Source organism: Natator depressus, chromosome 3 (genome assembly GCF_965152275.1).
Source record: "Natator depressus isolate rNatDep1 chromosome 3, rNatDep2.hap1, whole genome shotgun sequence".
In the NCBI taxonomy this organism is placed as follows: Eukaryota; Metazoa; Chordata; order Testudines; family Cheloniidae; genus Natator; species Natator depressus.
Genome location: NC_134236.1, coordinates 15,998,371 through 16,020,292, shown reverse-complemented (window position 1 = coordinate 16,020,292; position 21,922 = coordinate 15,998,371). Strand labels below are relative to the sequence as shown.

The following is a 21,922-nucleotide window of genomic DNA, read 5'->3' as shown; positions in this document are numbered from 1 at the left end:
GGCTGGCAGGTGGGGTAGGGGAAGCCCCTGCAACCTGACCCCAGTAGCAACACCAGGCAGGGAGAGGGGAACTGCCGCCAGGTACTGATGCCAGATTCTCTTTGAGCATGTAAAAGCCAACTGATGGACCCTGAATCTCAACTGCTTCTTAGTAGGAGATCAACAGGATCTGTTGATGCTAAAGAAATGCCTGGCTCTGCAATCATCGCAGGGTGAGCGATCAACAGGACCTCTATACCTTTCTCTGAAAAGAATGTGGGGTTCAGAGATTGGTAGCACAGTCTCAGTTCTTAATGCTGTTGTCTTCAGATGCTGCTCTTCTGATCTTCTAGTCCACGTAGCTGCGCAAATACAATGGTACTGTGGCTGCCTCTAGGATGGACAGCAACGAGGCAGTGGGTGCTCAGAGTTCATATAGGCACAAGTGCACCAAAGTTCTGAGGTAAAACTGGCAGCTCCCCTGGTGGAACCTGTTTGAACCAATTCTGACTGTTAGCTGCCTTTTCCACCATAGTTCCAAAGGGCCTGAAAACTTTAGCAAGAAGCTAAACAAAGGTGGAATTGAGCTGTTTGTCAGGCATGCCGTTTTGAATTTCAGACTCCATATCCAATACATGGTCAAATACCTTAACCAAATGTAAAGGCATAAAGTACAACTTATTCTAAAGCACAAAACAATTTATAATCTCTACTTCATGTTACATTATCTGGCAGGTTTATGGAGCAGTGCTGAATATCAACAAAGGCAATCCCTTCAGTAAGGAAGTGGTGGTGGATTCGTGGCCGGATTTCAAAGTTGTCATCACCAGGCAGCAGATAGAGGTAGATCAAAACATTTTTTTAATCTGAGCTCCAGAAGAGCAATTGAACTGTGGAGCCTGTTGTGATTGAATCCTTTCCTTTAGCTTCTCAGGTGGTATCAACTTGGAGTGGGAAGGGAGTAGCAAGGCTTGCACTCTCCAACACCCTGCAGAGTAGGTGACTTGGCTGATTCCTGGGAATATAGTAGATTACCTAGAAATATAGTAGATTCTTCACCACTTGAAATCCTTAAATCAAGACTGGATGTCTTTTTGAAAGATGTGCTCTCTCTAACAGAAGTTACAGGCTTGATGTAGAAATTACTTGGTGAGGTTCTCAGGCCTGCATTGTGTAGGAGGTCAGAGTAGATCATAATGGCTCCTTCTGGCTTTAACATCTATGAAATTGTGGAGAATGTATTGAATGGGGAAGAAAGAAGTGCAGTAACACTGAGGGTTTTGAAGATTTCAGATGTGCAAACAGCTTCATAGTGAATCCAAGCTTTGTTTTTTGTATTTCCATGTGCATTTTGTTTTTTTAAATGAGTCACTATTTATCTTTGCCTACACAGGGCTCCAGGATGGATTATATGAAGCATCCAACACTGACTTGTTTAGACCTACCAACAATGTGAAACTATCCTCTTTCCAGATGTTTATCCTCCCAGACCCTGACATGCTGCCAAACGTCAGAACTCAGTATGTCCAATCACATCCTTCCTATTTTCAATAAATATGATAATACTTAGCTTATATCTAGCACTTTTCATTAGATGTTAAAACAGGGGTCTCAAACTCAGTTTACCTTAGGGCCAGTGCCAGTCCTCAAATCCTCCCAGCAGGCCAATAATGTCACTGAAGATGGTGTTCAGAAAAGAAAACATTCATATTATATTTTTATTTTGAATTTATTAGAAATAAAACTGTCATACAACTTTATACAATTCTTCGCCTGCCAGAGTTTTTAGTGTTTGCTAGACACCTGGCAACGCTTCAGTTCTGTCAGTTTGACGTTTGGCCTCAGTGACTGAGCAGTTGAAACCTTCAGGATTGCAGCAAGGTGTGCATCAGATAGTTGTGTGTTCGATTTTTGACTTGTTTATATTCATGGGGGGGGGCGCGCAGGAGGAGAAGTGATGCTGACTCTGCCCGGCGCCTAGTGATGTCCCTCTCCCCCAGCCAATGGGAGCTGTGGGGGCAGTACCTGTAGCAGACATTGCCAGCAACGTGCCGGCATGCATCTCCTCCCCAGGCCACAGTGGGGAGGTTCTCTGACTGCAGATGACTTTGAGACCCCATCTTGAAGAGCTTTACAGATGTGGAAACTGAGGCACAGAGAAGTGGAGTGACTTGACCACGGTTCCCCAGCAGGCCAATGACAGAGCTGGGAATAGAACCCAGGTCTCCTCAGCCCTAATCAAATTCTCTATCTACTAGGCCACAATTGGCAGAATGGTAGGTCATTGGGACAAACTCTGGCTGAATGAGGAAGAGCCTGGGAGTGAGGAGGCAACTCCAGGAAGTGAGAGGCACTGTGTGTATATATATATTAAGGGCCTTAATTTTTAAGGAAAGGCAGACCTTGAGGTGTGTTGGTAACCATGATTGATCTTTTTTTTTCTTTTTTTTTCACTCTCCAACTCACGTCCTCAACTCCCTCTAAAGGATCATGGGTGGCGCAGTCCAACAAGCATTTCTTGTACTAAGAACTGCTACAGTTAAAACCATTTAAAACATCATGTGCACATATTACAGGGGTGAGCAAACTTTTTTGGCCTGAGGGCCACAGCAGGGTTCCGTAACTGTGTGGAGGGCCAGGTAGGGAAGGCTGTGTCTCCCCAAACAGCCTGGCCCCACCGCCTATCCAACCCCTCCCACTTCCTGCCCCCTGACTGTCCCCAGTCAGAACCCCAGACCCATCCAACCCCCCCTGCTCCTTGTTCCCTGATCACACGCTGGTCCCCACCCCCATCCAACCCCCCCGTCCCCTGACTGCCCTCCAGGACCCTTTGCCCCTTATCCAACTCCCCCACCCCCTTGGAGCACCAGGACTGCCAGCCGCCATGCCACTGCGGCCAGAGCCAGCCGCCGGAGCACTGGCAGCATGGCGAGCTGAGGCTGTGGGGGAGGGGGGACAGCAGGGGAGTGGCCAGGGGCTCAAGGGCCAAGCAGGATGGTCCTGTGGGCTGGATGTGGCCCGCAGGCCGCAGTTTGCCCACTTCTGTATTACAAGCTTACTCCCAGGACTCGGACATAACACCTCCCTGGGCACCTGGCAGATAAGGACTGGACCTCCCATCTAGACTTCTCATACAGCAATGGCACTAATCCTCCAATCTCTAGCCTGGCCTAGCACTCTTTAGTTTCCTTTTCTGAAGTAGAACGGGAAAGCCATTGAACTGGGAAAGATGGCTTTAATTCTGCTTCAGTGGCTTAGGGATGAAGTATTCTGCCTAATGCATTTCCTATACCTTCTCAGAGGATGGACCCTGCACTGAGACTGGCTTACCTTGATGTCTCTCATACCAGCCTGCTGAATGAAATCTGGTCACGGGGAGGCAACGAGCAATGCCAGAGGTACATTGCCAACCTCATTCACTGCTTCCCCAGCATCTGCGTGCTAGATGACAATGGACACCTTGTCTCCTGGAGTCTGACAGATCAGTTTGCCACCATGATTCACAGTTATACCCTTCCTGAGCACCGCAGGAAAGGTTATAGCCGTCTTGTTGCCACCATGTTAGCTAATAAGTTACATAGCTAGGGCTTTCCAGTTCAGGGTAACGTCCTGGAGGAGAACATACCAGCTATAACATTGTCCAAAAGCATGAACTCTTAGTTTCTGCCCTGCCAATTTTTCAGACTCCTCCACATGCCTTTCTGGTTTTTAGCCAGCCCTGACCTATAGCAGCGGTATAAGTTATTGGTCTCCTGAGTATTCACTTACCTCCTCCACGGTAACTAGGTGAAATATTACAGCCTGGGTTATCTGGGAAATCAGACTAGATCATAACGATCCCTCTTGTAGCTTTAAAAATCTCTCAATCTAATATATTCTAATAACTGTTCATGGCATCTCAGTTCAGCAAATCAAAGAAAGGTAGGAATGGATTTAAGTCTGGCATTTTGTTATTGTAGTTCATCTCCCCTGCATTCCCTCTTATTAAAAAAACAATTCCTTTAGTTTAGCGAACTGTCTTATAAGATCGCCTATCTTGTCTCGGAGTATACATCTTTTATTAGACCAACCCACAGTTACTGGACAAACCAGACCTCTGACCCCTCTTGGCCTCTTCAAGTGCACCCCATCTAGATCTCAGGCCCTGGGCTGTCACTTGTCTCGTGGGTGCAAAATCACATGATTCGCCCACTCTCAGACCAGGCCCTGGCTTGCAGTCCCCTGTGTATCAACCTCAGCAGACATGTCCAGACCCTATAGTTCTGTTCCCTCTGGGGGCAATGACAGTGGTGACCAAACAGCCTCCTTCAAGCAAAGTATTATTTAGAACAAAAGCATTTCAGAGAAAAGTGGTCTTTAATAATAAGGCACACTACATGCCTCTCTAGCTCACCAGGTGGTTGTCTTACTACAGACTCCATGTGGAAGATAAACTTCCTATAGATGCTTCTGCAAAACCACTCTGTCTGTCAGCCTCTCTCTTCCCTGTCAGAGCTCCATGATATTCTCTGGACAGCCCTTGAGACTTGCTCCCCTTCCCAGGGCAAGGCACTATGGATATGCCTACACTGCACTTAAGAGGTGTGACTGCAGTTCCTGTAGACATGCCTGAGCTAGCTTCAGTCTAGCTAGATCAAAGGTAGCTTGACGAACAATAGCAGGATAATCACAGCAGCCAGGAGGTGGGATAGGGGGGTGAGGGTGCGGAGCCCGGGTACATACAGGAACAGCCAGTGTGGCCGTCTGCCCCTGCTGCTATTGTTACTCAAGCTAGCCTTTGTCTAGCAAGATCTAGGAGAGCTCTGGTATGGCTACATGTGCTGCAATCACACCTCCTAACTGCAGTGTAGAGATGCCCTTTAATCTGGTAAATCTATCTCTGGCAGAACAATGTTTACAACTCAGAGGCAGAGGAGCCAGAATCCTTGAAGCTTACACTTGGCCCATTGCCTTTCAAGTGTATGTCTAGGTGTTCTTATCTGGGAAGCTCCTGTATTGCTTTGCTTGGCTGTTTGTTCTTCCCACAGCCACTATTGTATAGTAAACATTTCACTACCCCAACATAACTTATACAGTCTCTCAATAACTACGTTCTATCACTTCATAGATTAGCACACAGCAGCTCCATGACTGTCACGCTCATCGTTTCACACCAGCGAATGATTAAGCAACGAATAGCACTGGTTCCTTTGTTAACAAAGCCCATGGGGATGTTCACAGTACCTAGGAACGTGAACTCCTGTGTTGGGCCTACAACAGTTTAGCAACAATGCAGTGGGAAAATTGAATGGTATATTAAATACAATGCCTATGTTAGCAGCCTCCCTTTGTGTATTTGGGACACATCTGATCTAACTACATCCCCCCAAGAGACATTGAAGATAAAAATATGCTGAATGTTAATCAAAAGAGCAGTTCTCAGGTGCTGCAAAGATCTCTCTCCTGTGATGCAAAAGAAATGGCTTGTGGTTCTTTCAGATGTTACATTCAAATGAATTCTCATCAGCAACAAGCTAATATGGGTCCGTCCTTTAAAAGACATTTTGTCTGCGAACAATGCCAGCATGAATACAAAGATAATTTTGAGATGTCACTTCCATCTGGTCACCCAGTGTATTACGTGCTGGAAGTCTGTGATGTATTGTCCAATTTCGGGCCAAATCTCACGAGTACTTTCTATTGAAGGTAATGAGTGGTTCTGCATGTAGCCATTTAAAAAAAAAAAATCTCATTGCATTTTTTGCAGGAGAATGGGAAAATACACTAGGACAAATCCTAAGTTTCCCCTCTTTCTGTAATGGTGTTGTCTTCTACATATTAGCTACTACCCTGCACCCCAAAGATGTTGTGTTTCAGTTTGTAAAATGCTTTGGGAACGTTGTAATAATTGGGCCTATAGCTCCCTTCTGCTGCTTGCTTCACATCCTGCTACCTCTCTCTCCCCCAGTCCATGTGACTGCACATGCTTCTTTGTGACTTGGCCCTCTGCCCTGGTCACTATGCATCTTTCCCTATTCTGAGGTATCAAAATCTTTCCTAACAAATGGCCTCAGGCAGCCTTCTCATTCGCTGCCTAGCTGGTGCCACTTCCCCACCTCAGGCTAGCAGAAGAACCCATGCCCACCTACTACTTCAGATTCCCACTCAGGGACCCTCTAATCAACAGCCAAGGCCTGCACCCTCCTGAACCTTGATGCCTTACCATCTAGGTCCCCCCACTTCTCAGGGCTCACCAGCCTCACAACTCCCTCCTCCCAGGGAGTATCTGTCACCTATTTTAATTCTATAGCCACCAAACATACCTCCCAGTCCCTGCCCCCAGGGTGTGACTTCAGCCTATTTCCCTGTCACTCCTTCTACAAGGAAGCTTCCGACCCTTATAAACCCAGCCTAGCTACTCCCTCCTCAGCTGAGCTCCCTCAGTCAGTCAGGGGATTCCTTAAACCACCTGGTTCCCCTCAGGTGTGGCTTGTCTGGTTAATTGGCCCTCTTCTTAGCCTGCATTAATCCCTTCAGGAAAAGTGTGGGATGAACACCCATTACAACCTATACCAATAAATGTTGATGGGAAAAGGTGCAATAAGGAGACCGACTGAATTAGTCCAAACAAAGAGGCCTAGGGATCCAAGCATGGGACCAGAAATCAATGAACCAAAATTGATGTGCTGGCAATTAGGCCTAACGGGTGGATAATAATGGGGATGGGCTATTCCACACACCACTCACTGCCATTTGGAGTTCTTGAAAAAAAGTAAAGACACTGAGGGAAAAATATGGACAGAGGAGTACGCTACTTGACTGAAAGACAAGAGAAAGAAAAGGAATGAGCTTCACCATCATAGCTGCCACCCCAACCCTCTCCTGGGACTCTAGTATCTAGCCTGACACCCTTGTGCGTTCTTTGTCCTAATCTGGGGAGCTGTCCTGACCAGATCAAGCCAGAAAGCAGGGTCCAGATACCACCTCTGGCTAAATTCCAAACATCACCTGAGATATGAGACTTTGTTTCTCTGGGGCCACTGTGTCCTACACCTTCCCTATGTATATTTCCTCTCCCTCCCCCCACTTTTCCTTCTGTCTAATAACAATCTGTTTTAGTCAGCCAAGACTGCATATTTTACAACACTGCTGTAAGCCTATGACCAGAAAGAGACAGCTAAAAGCAATGCCCTAAACAGCCCAATACTTATACAAGTTTGCCAGGTCTCTCACTGGCTGATAAGACCATTTGCTGAGTTTCTATTTCTCCAGCAGCGAGGTTGCAAGTGAGAGGCAACACCAGAGACACAAGCTGCATTTTCTCTCCTTGCTGTTCTTTTCTTCCCCTTTTCATGTGTATGTCTTGTTTTGTCTTCTCAGAAATGGAGTTGGACTTTAATAACAGCAACAACAGCTCCAGCCCATCTCAACTGATTTCTACTCTTTCCTCCCCAAAAAGTAGTTATTACCATTTAAGAGACTATCAGAGAAGAGGGGTGTGTGTGTGCCACCCTTGACTAATTTTTGTGGCTCCTTTCTGCACCCTCTCCAATTTTACAACATCCTTTTAAAAACATTCTGTTCTCTTTTCCCTGCTGCTCCCAGCCTACCAACTCAGTGACTGTGGGATTTCTCTGGCCACCTCGTAGGGGAGGGATGCACAAAAGGGTGGACAGGATGAAGAGTGTGAGGGGACAGTGCCATTCACCCACACAAGGATGAAACAGGATGATGACTCCATCACTATTAAATCCACACTCACATGTTCTTAAAGCTGAAGTTTCTGACTGCATGCAAATTCTTTTCCAATATGCAAATTAGCCAATTTATTTAAAACATAAATGGGGCACAAGTTCCTTAACTTTTTTCCTTAGCTGGTGGCAACTCTAGAGCAAGGATCATTTCTCATCCAAACTGAGAGTATGGTCACAACATAATCCCACATATCTCGCCACTTCCTATAGTCACTATCTTTCATCAAAGGCGATGTGTGGGCGATTACTGTGGCTATGATTGATAGTCAAGTGGCAGCCAGCAGAAAGTGAGCTAACATACGACATACGACCAGGTTTGTGTGAGACATGCCATGACAGATGTCCCTGTGTTCTGCTTAAACCCCAGTTTCACTAGAACCACGATAATCCCAGTAAACCAGGATGTCCAGCCATTCTGTCCACAGTACTTTTCAAAGGAAGGAGCTGCAGATAACGTTTTCATAATGAATGATTTTTCACCAGCAATAATAGGGTTAAGCTAGGCATCATGGGATAGGGAGAGACTATGTACAGACTTTTTTAACAAAGCCGATCACTCTGTTTGTGGACACAGCTGGATTAGGCTGCATTCTTCCCATAAATTTTTTTTGGAAAATTCCTGACTAGTACGATATCAATCCCAAAGAAATGACGCTGGCAGATCCAATTGTCATACTGCTGCTGTTTGTGGTAACTTTTGTTTCTATTCTCACTGTGAAAAGGGGCTGGAATAAGAGAGCCTGCCTGAATTTCCCCCCAGGACCAAGACCTTTACCCATCCTTGGAAATGTACACCAGCTGAACCTGAAGAGACCTTACCGAACTTTGCTTGAGGTAACACTTTCGAATGGGATGGACTGGGCAGGCTATACTTGATCTCAGAGTTGTAAATGGCAGATGGAAAAATGCAAGCTAAGTAAAATGCAGGAGTCCCCATTTTTAGAAGCAGTGCGCACTGCGAGGGGAAACACTTAACGCAGACAAAGCGAGGGTAGCACGGCTTAAGAGTTGGCTAGTCAGTGAGGCACTGATCACTGACTTACCATTGACTTCAGCCAATCTGGGATCAGGCCCTTCAGTCTGGCGTTATATGTACGTTTATTTGGCCTATCTAGAACTTTGATCTGTGCTGGGCTTCATGCAACATATCTTAAAGCCTGTCACAGATCAGTGAGAGAATGTGACAGAAAAGTTCATTAATGATAATAATTAACAATACTTGCAGTACAGGCTAACCCCGCGTAAGGGGGGTGAACATGAAGGGACCATGAGGAGGATGAACTTATCCTGCCTGCCATGGAGCAGGGTATGAGGGGGGGGCATGGCTGGGGATAAGCCCCTCTGGGGTCCTCCTGCCTCACACAGAGGTGCTGTGTAAGGGCCCTATGGCCATGTGGGCACTTTCAGCCACTGAGCTGAAGCGGTCTCTGAAGAGCCGCTCCACGCCCAGGGGCAAAGACTAATCCAGTGTTTGAATTGTATGTAAGTTTATCTAGCCTATCTAGAACTTTGATCTGTGCTGGGCTTCACTCAACACATCTTAAAGCAGCGCTGTGCATGCCTGTCACACATCACTGAGAGAATGTGACAGAAAAGTTTGTTAGTGATAATAATTAACCATACTTGCAATACAAGCTAAACCAGAGGGGTGGACATGAAGGGACCATGCAGAGGGTGCGCTTATCCAGTCTGCCATGGAGCCCTGCCCATGTAAGCCCCCTGCCTGCAGCAGGAGCAGGTGGGCATGACTGGGGATAAGCCCCTCTGGGGTCTTACACTGCAAATTCTGTGTGAGGCAAGTGCTCTATGACTGAGCTGAAGTGACAGGTTTCAGAGGGGCAGCCGTGTTAGTCTGTATCAGCAAAATGAAAAAGGAGTCCTTGTGGCACCTTAGAGACTAACAAATTTATTTGGGCATAAGCTTTCGTGCTCTAAATCCCACTTCATCAGATGCATGGAGTGGAAAATACAGTAGAGAGGTATAAATACACAGCATATGAAAAGATGGGAGTTGCCTTACCAAGTGTGTGTGGGGGTCAGTGCTAACGAGCCAATTCAATTAAGGTCGAAGTGGGCTATTCTCAACAGTTGACAAGAAGGGGTGGAGATCACTTTTGTAGTGCTAATGAGGCCAATGTAATCCAGGTGGCCCATTTCAAGCAGTTAACAAGAAAGTGTTTCTCAAGCGGCCACCAGGGGGTTTTCCTGTGGCCATGACAGCCTCCTAGGTGGTGATGGGGGAGGGGGAGATGGCAAAGCATTGGCACAGCCCCTGGAGACGGGGGACGGCAGGTGGGAAGGGGACAACGCTGCAGGAGGAAGGTGAGTTCTCTTCTCTATCTATGGGAGTTTCAGCCCCGGGGTGGTTGGGAGGCGGCTCCAGCGGCAGGACTTAGGGAGCCTGGCTGTGCAGACCAGGGTACCAGCAATGGTGCTTCGGGTGCCAACACCCAGCTCCTGCCCCCAGCTCCGGGCTCTGGCCACTGGCACCGACCCCAGCCCCGGGTTCTAACCCCAAACCTTGGTGGCGGCCGCTGGCCCGGGCACCAATCCCCGGACGCACACTCCAACTCCCAGCCCTGGCTGCTGACCCCGGGTGCAGATCCCAAGCCCCAGCTGTGTGGCAGCAGGCGCTGACCCTGGGCTCCGGCAGACATTGGCCCTAGGTGCCGATCCCCAGCCCCAGCTGTGTGGCAGCGAGCGCTGGTTTCAGCATAGTGGCCCTTGCTGCCTCCCCCAGCTCACATCCAACCCCCTCCCCATTGCCCCTGGTCCTTCTGCCTTCCTGGCCCTGCATTCATTCCTCCATCATCCCTGGGCCCCACTGCCTCCCCCAGCCCACATCCAACCCACCATGGCTCCTGCTGACTAATGGAAAGTGTGCTGACAAATGGAACCGGGTTCAAGGAAGAGCAACAGAAATGACTGGAGGTCTGGAAAACACATCATAAAAGAAGAGACCAAAGAAGGCTGGTCTGTTTCACCAAGGGAAGGTTAAAAGGTGATTTGATAGTTTATAAGCACCTGCACAAGGAGAAAGTATCTGACAATAGGGGGTCCATGAAGTTAGCCGACAAAGGCATAATGAGATCCAGTAGCTGGAAGACCAAAAGCATAACTGGATTCAAAAAAGAATTAGATAAGTTCATGGAGGATAGGGCCATCAATGGCTATTAGCCAAGATGGCCAGGGATGCAACCCCGTGGGCTAAGTGTTCCAAAACCTCCAACTGTCAGAATGTGGGACTGGATGACCAGGGCTGGAATACTCAAAATAGCCCGGGAATGTTCATTCCCTCTGAAGCATCTGGTACTGGCCACTGTCAGAAGACAGGACACTGGGCTAGCTGGACCATTGGTCTGACCCAGTATGATCATTCTTCTGAGACAGCCCGTGTGCTGAAGAGCTTACGTTAGATGGCCTGATACAGTCACATCTCATCACTTGCCTCTTGCTGTATCCCATGCCCCATCCTTCATCTCTTCATTGTCTATCTGGGCCTTGATCCTGCATCAGGATCTGCTAGCACAGACCCCTGTGCCCATGTAGTCATGCTGAACCCAGTGGTACATAGATTTTATGCCCCTTTGAGCAAGGCCCATTGTTATATTCTGTGTTTGTACAACATCTAGCACAATGGAGTTCTGGTCCTGACTGGGGCTCCTAGATGCTACAGTAACACCGATGATTAATAATAGTGAGAGTCCATGCAGATAGAAGGGTCTGCACAAGCAGCTTTCAAAGCAAGATTGGAGCCATAGATTGTCAGCTATTCAGGGAAAGCACCTTGTATTCTTATTTGTCTTCAAAGCACGGAGCATATATTTGGTGCCATTTATAATAACAATAACAAGCCCATCTAAAGTAAAACCACTGATACACTGTCAATTTTTTTCAAGGCCAAAGTGAAAGAACTACTCTCAGTAAAGTTGGTCACAAAATAATTCATTTATTGTTAATTGTTTTGTTTTAATCAAAAATTTAATTTTTTTAAATGAAATCCTGAAAAATGTCAATAAAAAATCATTTTTGTCAAATTTGTATGTGTGAAAAGGAAATAAGTTCCTGTCCAGCTCTAATGGTATACTGTAGCTCATTATACTGTCTGTAATTGCTGTATGCATGTAAAACCAGATATAGGTAATCCTTTACATAATTCCCTCCTGAGGGCAATTCCCAGGGAGCCAAGCAGTGTGTCATTTGTAGAGCCTGTTTTTTTTAACAGGGTTACAAAGGTAATGAATGTACATGGTAAGTTTGTCATAGACATTAGTGCAAAGCCTGGTCCCATGTTTCAATAAGTAGAACACTAGCCTAGGACTTGGAGACTTGTCTTCAATTCCTGCTCTGCCAAAGACTTCCTGTGTGACCTTGGGCAAGTCACTCTGTGCCTCAGTTCGCTGCCTGTAAAATGGGCTGATAGCACTTTCCTACCTCATAGGATGTCGTGAGGGTACATTAAAGATTGTTTCAGTGGGCATCGGACACTCTATGTACTAGGCATTCTTAAGCTCTATGCCCATATTATAGCAAAACTTAAAACCTTACAATGCTTTTTCCAAACAAAATAAACAGCAGCAAGAGAGCAGCAGTGTGTATAATGGTCTCCTGTATGGATGCTGAACCTGGCACTTGTTCATTCAGCTATATTTGCAGGCAGAATAAAAAAAAACAGCTCTAGCTTGTATGTTTTAAAATCAATTGAAACCCAACAGTTGGTATAACAGTAGCATGGAAACATATAATGCTTCTCCCCCCTCTCCCCCCCATATTTAAGCTGTCTGAGAAATATGGCCCAGTCTTCAGCATTCAGATGGGACCCAAGAAAATGGTGGTGCTGTCGGGATACAAGATGGTGAAGGAGGCTCTTGTGAACCAGGCAGATGCGTTTGTGGAAAGGCCTAGAATCCCAATATTTGAAAAAATTTCAAGAGGAAATGGTGAGATTTCTTTTCTGTCTTACCTAATGATAAGACTGTTTTATGCTCTGACCATTGGAAACATTCTTCTTCTGTCAGGGGTGTGTTCTGCAGGGCTGAGAAATCAGAACAGTCTGGAGAGCATACATTCTTACTTGTTTCAGAGTAACAGCCGTGTTAGTCTGTATTCGCAAAAAGAAAAGGAGTACTTGTGGCACCTTAGAGACTAACCAATTTATTTGAGCATGAGCTTTCGTGAGCTACAGCTCACTTCATCGGATGCATACTGTGGAAATACTTCCATGCAGCAGTTCTGTTGCTTCTAAAGATAAGACCAAGACACTGGGGACTCGACACAAAAATGTTACAGGAGATATACAAAGGGGCATTATTAAACAATGGAGTAAGTCCATCCCTGTCTATCGGTGAAAGATAGAGACCCAGTAAATGTAACGTAAGGTAACAAAACCAAATCTGAGGTGAAAATAAAGGAGCTGGAAGACTTGGAGGCAACCATCTCATTACCCTTTGCAGACGTCAGTGTGGAAACACCACAAAACCCATGCAAGTTACAAAAAGACTCAAAGAAAAAGAAATTAGGCTTGCCTACTCCTGGCTGTCTGCACTGCAGAACGTGTACACTAAACCCACCTATTTTCTTTTCCAATAACCCCAGAGGCAACGGAGTGCCTGGACTTTGCACAGCTCCATGACTGACAGGTTTGCAGGGACGCAACAGGTTTCTCTGACTAACCGGTGAGGCTGCTGCCTTTAAACCTCATATGATAGCTCTCCATTCAAGGCTTCCTCTTTGAACTCACCTCCTTGGTCCTGGCTTTCCCTGCGTCCTCCCAGATCCTGCTTTCTCTTCTTAACAGGCCACCCCCTGCTACAGGCTTCCCTGATAACCCTGCACTGATCACGCCACCGCTAAGCTTTACCCAGTATCTTCCTTAGTGGCTGACTACCCTCCTCACTCCCAGCTTCTTCCTATCTGGCCCAAGAAACTCCCTGTTTGCAGCTGCCATCCTTTCTTGCTACCATCGTAGGCATTGCAAAGCAGAATGCAATAACACCAAACTTTTAGTCACTTAGAAAATCACAGGAACAGCACTGCGATCCACAAAACCTGAGTCAGGCATGTAGGTTCCCTATACAATGAATGGGAAGAACTAGACACCTAACAATTGATTCACAAAAGCCAGCATGCTAGACAGGGAACTGCCTAAATTAGCCAGTGGGAGATGTTATTGAGAGGGGTGTTTCCTAAGCCCTGCCCCTTCACTGGGATAGGTTCCTAAGTCTGGGCTGCAGGGAGGCACCTAGCTGTGCTAGCAATCCGCAAGCAGAAACCCCTCTCCTGGAGTCAGACAGCTTAGGTGTGTAACTCAGTGTTAGGTGCCTGCCTTCACAAGCCCTAGGCTCCTATGTTTCTGCATCTTTCTAGGCATCTGGACACCTATCTCCTGCCTAAGTCCCAGTACAATCCACACAAAACAGCAGGAGGAGGAGGTGCTGGTGGCACTGCCCACCTTATAACGTTTAGCCCAGTGGTTAGAGCACTCACCTGGATGTGTAAGACCCAGGTTCAATTCCCTCCTAAGGCAGAGGGGGAACAAAAGACTGGGAGAGGCATCTCCCACCTCTCAGGAGAGTGCTCAACCCACTGAGCGATGGGATATTCTGAAGTAGGGCTCTCAATCTCTCCTGCTGAGGCTGTTCCACTTTTGAGAAGAGTCTTTGTGTCAGCGAGCGAGAGAATGAATGTCTCTTAGCCTGGTGGTCAGGGCACTCACCCAGGGGATCCAGGGGCCACTCCCCCTGCTCCAGTGACTCTAATTATTCAAAGTGGAACAGCTTCAACAGGAGAGGTTGAAGGAGACTATCCCATAGCTGGATGGTGAGCGCACTTTCTTGAGAGGTAGCAGACCCCTGTTCAAATCTCTTCTCTGCCTCAGAGGGGAAGTGAAAGTGGGTCTCCCACATCCCAGGTGAGTGCTAGAACTATGGGGCTAAAAGTTATAAGGTGGGTACCACGACCATCACCTCTGCTTCTTTTATTGGGATCAAAATGTGAGATAGGCAAGTGAACACCCCAGTTCATGGATTGCATGGGGGCTTAGGCAGGAGATACGTGACCAGATGCCTAGAAAGAGGCAGAAACATGGGAGCCTAGGGAATGTTTATCCTGCAGATTTTGGCACCAAATGAGTTCAGACACTTACGGGGTTTGGCAGGATCTAAGCGGAGCCTAAAATTGGGAATTAGGCCCCTAAGTACCTTTGTGAATCTCCCCATAAAAGTTTATAGAACCATAGAAATGTAGGGCTGAAAGGAACCTTGAGGTCATCTAGTCCAGCCCCTGCATTGAGGCAGGGTTGAGTACAAGCTTGTCTTACTTAGCCACGTAACTCAATGCATGACCAAGTGAAGTTGAAAGCAAAGCAGCCCTTGCGATCGAATTACTCTTTATGCATGATTAATAATGACTTGCTGCGGACTGCTCTGAAAATGTAACCTGTGTTGTTTGGGAGGCTGAGCATTATGGATGTTTAAGGTTAGTTGACACTGGCTGCTCATATTCAAATCTAAGGAATGATATTTCAGGTGTTATTTTTGCTCATGGTGAAAACTGGAAAGTGATGAGAAGATTCACTCTCACGACCTTACGGGATTTTGGTATGGGCAGGAGGACCATTGAGAACAAAATCCTGGAAGAATGTGATTATCTGATAAAGGATTTTGAATCTCGCAAAGGTAAGTACGTGTTGAGCTTCGTAGTGTAACACTGGTAATCATTCAAAGTCCTTAACCACATCTGGGCCTGTGAAGCCCCCTTTCTCCCACCCTCATGGAGTCACCTCACTTGGAAATTAACTCAGTCATGACTCTTGCCTTTGATTCCAACTAGTCAGAACTTAGGGGAGGAGCCTGAACCAGCTGGAGCAATTGGTCGCTGTGTAAAGGGTGGGAGGGGAAGGTGCTGGGGGATTAGCCTAAAAATAATGATCCAGTTCCTCACTGAGGCAAATCTCAGACTGACTCTCAGGGAAATTTGACCTGAGGATCTGACACATGGGAAAGGTGTAATGAGTCCTCCTTCTCTGCACACCAGTAGTGCCTCTGCTTAAAGGAGCCCAGAGACTGCTCCCTTCTGTTGCCCCAAGGAATGCAAGTCATCCCAAAAGGGGCAGGGGCAGTCTGTTATTTCAATGGTTTCCAGTATGAAACCTGTTGGTTACCAACAAAATGATGACTGTTGCTGTTTAATGTTTTTTAGGAAGCCCCTTTGACACCATGAAGATGATGAATGTTGCCGTTTCCAATGTCATTGTGTCGATAATGCTCGGACACCGGTTTGATTATGAGGACCCAAAGTTTATCAGGCTTATCCATTTAATTAATGAAAGTGTCCGGCTTTGTGGGAGTCCCATGGTTACGGTAATATTAGTCTGGTTTATCCCGTGTCTATTTTTGGGATTTCAAAATATTTCCAAAGGAGAGAGATCCTAATCCCAGATTATCCAATAGCACAGTGATTAGAGCCCTCAACTCGGGTGTTGGCTAATCAGGCAAAGCAGCCATTTGAACCTGGGTCTCTCATATCCTGCACGAGTGCCATAAACACAGGGCTATTGGCTATTCTGCGGAATTGTTTGTGTCCCGCCCCCATCCCCTTGAGGGTTGGCCAAAAATTCATTCTGGAGCTGCAAAACCTTTCCTGTTGAAAATGTCATCGAAACAATAGGCTTCCATGACACGTTCTAGTTTCAGTGATTTGGGATTTTCTGATTAAACCATTTCATCTAAAACTTGCTGAGCAGCTCTAATATCTCTAACAGGAAGCAGCCCCAGATGCTCCAGGGGAACAAGCAAGAAACCCTTATGTCGGGCAAGGGTGGAATAACCTGCCTACAGTGAATAACCTGTCCATGGAAAACCCTGCCCATAATCCTCACCACCATCAGTTAGCTGACTGGCTTGTGCCCCAAGCATGAGAGTTTATATCCTTTCTAAAAGTCAATTGACACAGGTGTTCAAAGGCTGGTGACCGCCCTACCCAAGCTCCCCAACCATTGCTATCATCCGCACAACAGCATCAGTGGCAGCAACAGCATAAAGTGTTAGGGCACAAAGGTTATAGACACATCCCAGGAGTCTAGCTGGCTTAACCTTCTGAATGTAAAATTATAGTGGTTGCTCTACATCTACACCAGCCATATGAAGAAGCAGAAGAAGAAGGAGATGAGTTCCAAGAGTTGTTTCATTAATCTCAATGGGAGATCTGCATGTGGAAGGCGTATAGAAACAGGCCCTGTTATTTACAAGACCATGTTTATCAACCCAATACGTATTACTGTAAAGCCACAGGCTGATCATGAATGATTTGGTAACCACTATAATCTGCGTTCCCTTTGGCTAATTGTGCTATTCCCTTCCTTTAGGTGTTCAATATATTTCCTGCCCTTGGGTTCCTACCAGGAAATCACAAGACTGTCTTTAATAACATGGAAGAACTGTACTCCTTTATTCAGCAGACTTTCATCGAATACCTGAAGCAATTAGATCCCAATGACCAGAGAAGTTTCATTGATGCCTTTCTCGTCAGGCAGCAGGAGGTACCAATGGGCTGGGAAAGGTAGAGGGGGTTAATGCAGATTTTCCCTGATTACCAATATTCTTTAAACTTTAACGGAGAGTTTTGTACTTGCAGGAAATATATAATCCCAATTCCCATTTCAAAAATGAGAATTTGCAAAGCCTGGTGAGTAATCTGTTCACGGCTGGGATGGAAACAACTTCTACCACACTCCGCTGGGGCCTTTTGCTTATGATGAAATACCCAGCTATTCAGAGTAAGATTTCTGAGCCCTTCTGACTCTTCATCACTTCTCTTACTCTGCTCTGTATATACTGAGTGTGCTTTTGTACAAACTATGTCCATACACATACAGACACAACAGTCCTCACCCATGTTCAAATGCAAGACTTCTGGCATGATGTCATCCCTTGCAGTAGGGAGAAGACAGACTCGGCTGTCATGAAAGTAAAGGGAATTCTTTATTGAGGCTGCTAGACTCAGAGAGGGCCCTGGAGTTTTCCCTGGTCATTTAGCTCTCTGACTAAATCACTCTTTGCTGCCTAATGTCCCCACACAGGGTCTCCCTAAATCCTAGACTGCACTAAGGATGGAAGGGACCACAGTGTATTGTAAACCTCAAGAGCCTGATCATAGCAGATGCGGCACACACTCAACTCTCATTAATCAGTGGAACTTGAGGATGTTTAGCACTTCACAGGCCCCAGCTCTCAAAGCAAAAGCCCGACCCTTTGCACAGAGACAGTATCTTCTCTGCACTCAGTAGGTTACTACTATGCATAGCTAGAAGAGGCACGCTTACCTCTGCTCCCAAATTACCCATCTGAGCCTTGTACCATTTCAGCCTTGGTAACTAAGGTTGTCAGCAGCAGCATTTTAGAAACAAGATGTTTATGTCCTAAAGAGTGTCGATTATATTGTTTAGCAGGTGCCAGTTGTATGCTTTCTTCTCTCTGTCTAGTTTCTCATAGGGGTTCCCACCACCATAGTATCTGAGCACCTGCTTTCACTCTCTTTTAATTGTTCAGAAAAAGTCCACGAAGAGATCGAAAGAGTTATAGGATCTGCCCAGCTTCATTATGAACATCGGACACAAATGCCATATACGGACGCAGTTATCCATGAAATTCAGAGGTTTGCTAATATCCTGCCAATGAGCTTGCCTCATGAGACTACTGAGGATGTCAGACTTAATGGCTATGTTATTCCTAAAGTAAGTTTTTAAGAGGTACTTTAATTACCGGGACTTTTAAACTCACCAATTAAAACAGAATAACAATGGATTATTTAAATTCCTCCAGACAAGAAATCACATGACCTCATGCATATAAACACCATGGTGATCAGTAGGGATTGAACCTGGGGGCTTCAGCATCAAAAATTCTAGCCCATCTAACTGGAGCTAAAGGAGTTACTCTGAAACTTGATAAGATAGTAGGCCCTTCTCCTCACTGGGGCTAGCACAACCCCAGAGAGACACACAATCACATAAGCAGATTTGAATGAGAAGGGAGGACATTTTTTGAATATTCCCTTTTCTCTTTAAGAGAAACTAAAGATGTTCTTATCATGAAACTAACAGCAGATTGAATGCTCTGTGAGCACTTTGGCTTCACATGTGGTGATGAGTTCACTGAAGCTGAGTCCTTCCCAAACAGCACACCACCACCTCCTACCCAACGCAATCAGTTCTGGCTCATGGGGCAGGAAGCCAGCCACACCACTTCTGGCAGCATTCTTGACTTAATCTAGACAATTCCCATCCACAGACTAATCAAACTTTAAACTTCTTAGCTGCTGAGCTCAGATAAGACAAACCACAAAGTAATACATGCAGTGATGTCTGCAGTGCTCTGGATCAAACCTCCGACATGTTTATGGGAAAGAGGGCAGGGGGGTGCTGTCCTGAGTGTTTGTCAGCTATGAAGACATGAAATATTAAGAAGGCAGGGAGAGAAGTGGAAAGAGCCCTTCTCTGAGCACCCCCGGAATGGATATATCTGCAGGATACTGTTCCTGGATCAGATCCTCAGCTGATGCAAATGAAGTGAGCAGAGCTATGCCAGTTTACACCATCTGATGATCTGGCTTGTTATCTTTCTGAATGAAGCTCACAGTTTATTGTCAATTTGATATTTTTATTAGAGCTGGAAGAAAAATGCAAATGTTTTTATTATTTATTTTAAGGATTTTATTTTAAATTGAGGGTTGTTTTTTTTTTTTCAATTTCACAGAAATTTCCAGGAAAAAAACAGAGAAGCTGATTCTGGGATTAAAAATAATTTTTTGTGAAAATTTTATATTTTCAAAAATAGTTCTTAGTAAAAATGTTGGTTATCAGTAAAAAATTTTAGTTTGGGGAAAATTTTGCCGAAAATGGAATTTTTCCACGAATTTTTTTGTTGCCAACAAAATACCTTTTTTTTTGGTTGAAATCACAGTTCAGTGGAAAAGTTTTGACTGTTCTAATTTTTATTTTGTGATGCTTTTTAGGGTACTTATATCATCCCCTTACTGGCCTCTGTTTTGTGTGACAAGACTCAGTGGGAGAAGCCTGGAGAATTCTATCCTCAGCATTTCCTCAGCACAGATGGAAAGTTCGTGAAGAATGAGGCATTCATGCCTTTTTCAGCAGGTAACTTCCCTTCAAGGACAGCAGTCTGCCTTTGTCTTGTATCTTCCCCCTTCTAAGGCATCATGTTGGATCTCAGTCTGCCTTTGCATTCAAGGAAGGGCTGGGTGAAACTCTCTCAGTGCTGTTCCGGAGCAATGCTAGATATTCCTTGTCTCTGTGGGTTGAGTTTGTTACTTCCATTGCACTTCCAATCCCTGCTGAGTAAGAGACATGAAAGGACTAAGCATGAAAATCACATTGTTTCCAGAGATGGACCAAAATCCAGAACCAGACACTCTGAAACCTTAGTGGCTGTGGATTCTGGACCCTGAGCCAAAGGAGAGCTGGAGATGGCTCTTGCCAAAACCTGTCATTGCCATTCCTTGAGCAAGCTAAAATGGTCCTTAGAGAGAATTCCAGCCTTTAGGTTGTTCAGGAGGTTCTGTCTGTCCCCTTGCATATGGGCACTAGCTTGCCTGGATGACCTTATGGTCTGGTGGACTGAGCAAGGTACTAGGAATGGGGAACTTTTGATTTCTAGTCCTTCCTTTGCCCGTTACATCCGGTGTGACCTCAAAGAGGTCACTTACCCACTTTATGCCATATTTTCCCATCTGTAAAATGGAGGTGATAACACTTGCTTTCTGAGATGGTGTTGTGAGGATGAATTAGCTCATAATTGCTAAGCGCTTATCTACAGCTCTTTCCTAGAGTTAAAACTCAAATCTGTTGTGTTGCTGTTACTTTTGAAATCCTTCCATCCTTGGTGAATTTCATTACAGGTCGGAGGATCTGTGCAGGCGAGACTCTTGCCAAAATGGAGCTCTTCCTCTTCTTTACAAGCCTCCTGCAGAGGTTCACTTTCCATCCTCCTCCTGGAGTTACCAGCTCAGACCTGGACCTCACCCCGGCAGTTGGGTTTACCACGCCCCCAATGCCCCATAAGATCTGTGCTGTGCCATGCAGATAAACTACAGCTTCTTGGGAAAGTCACACAGCCTGAACCTCACTCTGTCCTACTGCTTATCCATCCCAGATACATGTGACCTATCTTAACAACATTTTACTCTATGCCTTAGAAACCGGTTAGAGCTTGGGGCCGGCGTTATGCTGCCAGAGCCAGGAATTGGAGCCTGAACTGAAGCCGGGGCCACATGGCCAGAGTTGGGGGTCAGTGCCTGACAGGGTCAGGAGCTGCATGGCCAGGTTGGGGTCAGTGCCAGTGGCCAGAGCCCGGAGCTGGGGGCAGAAGCCAGGTGTTGGCACCTGAAGTCCCATGGCTGGAGCCCTGGTCTGTACAGCCAGGCTCCCTAAATCCTGAAGCCCACCTCCCAAGTACCCCAGGGCTGAAGCCAATGCTTCTTTGTCTCTCCCCCCCTCGCCCCATCACTGCCCAGGAGGCTGTTGTGGCTGCAGGAAAACCCCCTCATAGCCGCATGAGAGACACTGCATTAGTAACCTGCTAATTTCTACCAGAAAACAATAAAAACATATATAACTCTTGCAATGTTGTGAAAGATCCATTTCTTCAAACCAGCAATCATCATTGCCCAGAACTATAGTTATTATTCAGCCATTGTAAAATATTTCACCCCAGTCCCAAGTGTAACTGGGTGGCTTGCCCATAGGCTGCAGTGCCTGGGCCCAAGACAATCCTGATTACGAGATGAGCCCCACCAAAGAGGAATCAGGTGATTCTAATATAAAGGCCACAAGAAGCTATAGTGGGATCTGTCCTAGTTTTTGTTTGGAAGCCAGCTGGGGCTGGTGGAAGGAGCTGCTCTGAGGAGCAAGTTGGACTTCTGCAGAGCCCTAGCCAGATAAAGCCTGTGACTGGCTTTTAAAGAAGGGAAGATGAGCTGAAAAACTGTATTTGTCTGGATGTTTGAGTTGTGGTTTTTTGGCAGACTGAGGAGAACTAGTGAAGAGTCAATTAAAGGCTTGAGTTTAGAGGGTCCCTGGGGACTGTGAGGTTTTTAAAGGGGCCAGGATGAAGGGGCAATAGAGACAGGGTAGCCACACAGGCAATCCTAGCCATGAGGGGGCACTTAGGATGCAGTAAACAGCCACGTACTAC

The 21,922-nt window shown here is 46.1% G+C and overlaps 3 protein-coding genes across 4 annotated transcripts in view; 2 read left to right on the top strand and 1 right to left on the bottom strand.

Annotated features, from left to right (window-relative positions):
• Positions 1–377: 377 nt before the first annotated feature.
• On the top strand, positions 378–3,708 carry GLYATL3 (glycine-N-acyltransferase like 3). Its single transcript, XM_074947168.1, is given in 4 exon segments — positions 378–395; positions 715–831; positions 1,348–1,499; positions 3,282–3,708. Coding segments are annotated over 4 exon segments (714 nt in total).
• A 4,538-nt stretch (positions 3,709–8,246) lies between these two features.
• On the top strand, positions 8,247–21,339 carry LOC141984409 (cytochrome P450 2K6-like). Of its 2 annotated transcripts, none has more exons than XM_074947453.1 (9): positions 8,247–8,546; positions 12,490–12,652; positions 15,239–15,388; positions 15,912–16,072; positions 17,077–17,250; positions 17,346–17,487; positions 18,260–18,444; positions 19,725–19,866; positions 20,628–21,339. In XM_074947453.1, exons 1-9 carry the CDS (start codon positions 8,361–8,363, stop codon positions 20,813–20,815), a joined length of 1,491 nt encoding a protein of 496 aa, XP_074803554.1. In that variant the 5' UTR covers positions 8,247–8,360; the 3' UTR covers positions 20,816–21,339. The 2 variants fall into 2 exon arrangements, with proteins under 2 accessions (XP_074803554.1, XP_074803555.1); XM_074947454.1 differs by lacking the exon at positions 8,247–8,546 and adding an exon at positions 10,509–10,713.
• LOC141984410 (cytochrome P450 2K4-like) overlaps positions 19,841–21,922 on the bottom strand; it is a 40,188-nt gene continuing 38,106 nt past the window's right edge. The window contains exon 9 of the mRNA XM_074947455.1: positions 19,841–20,063. Coding sequence (XP_074803556.1) covers positions 19,939–20,063 — 125 coding nt within the window. The 3' untranslated portion in view covers positions 19,841–19,938. The remainder of the gene's footprint in view (positions 20,064–21,922) is intronic.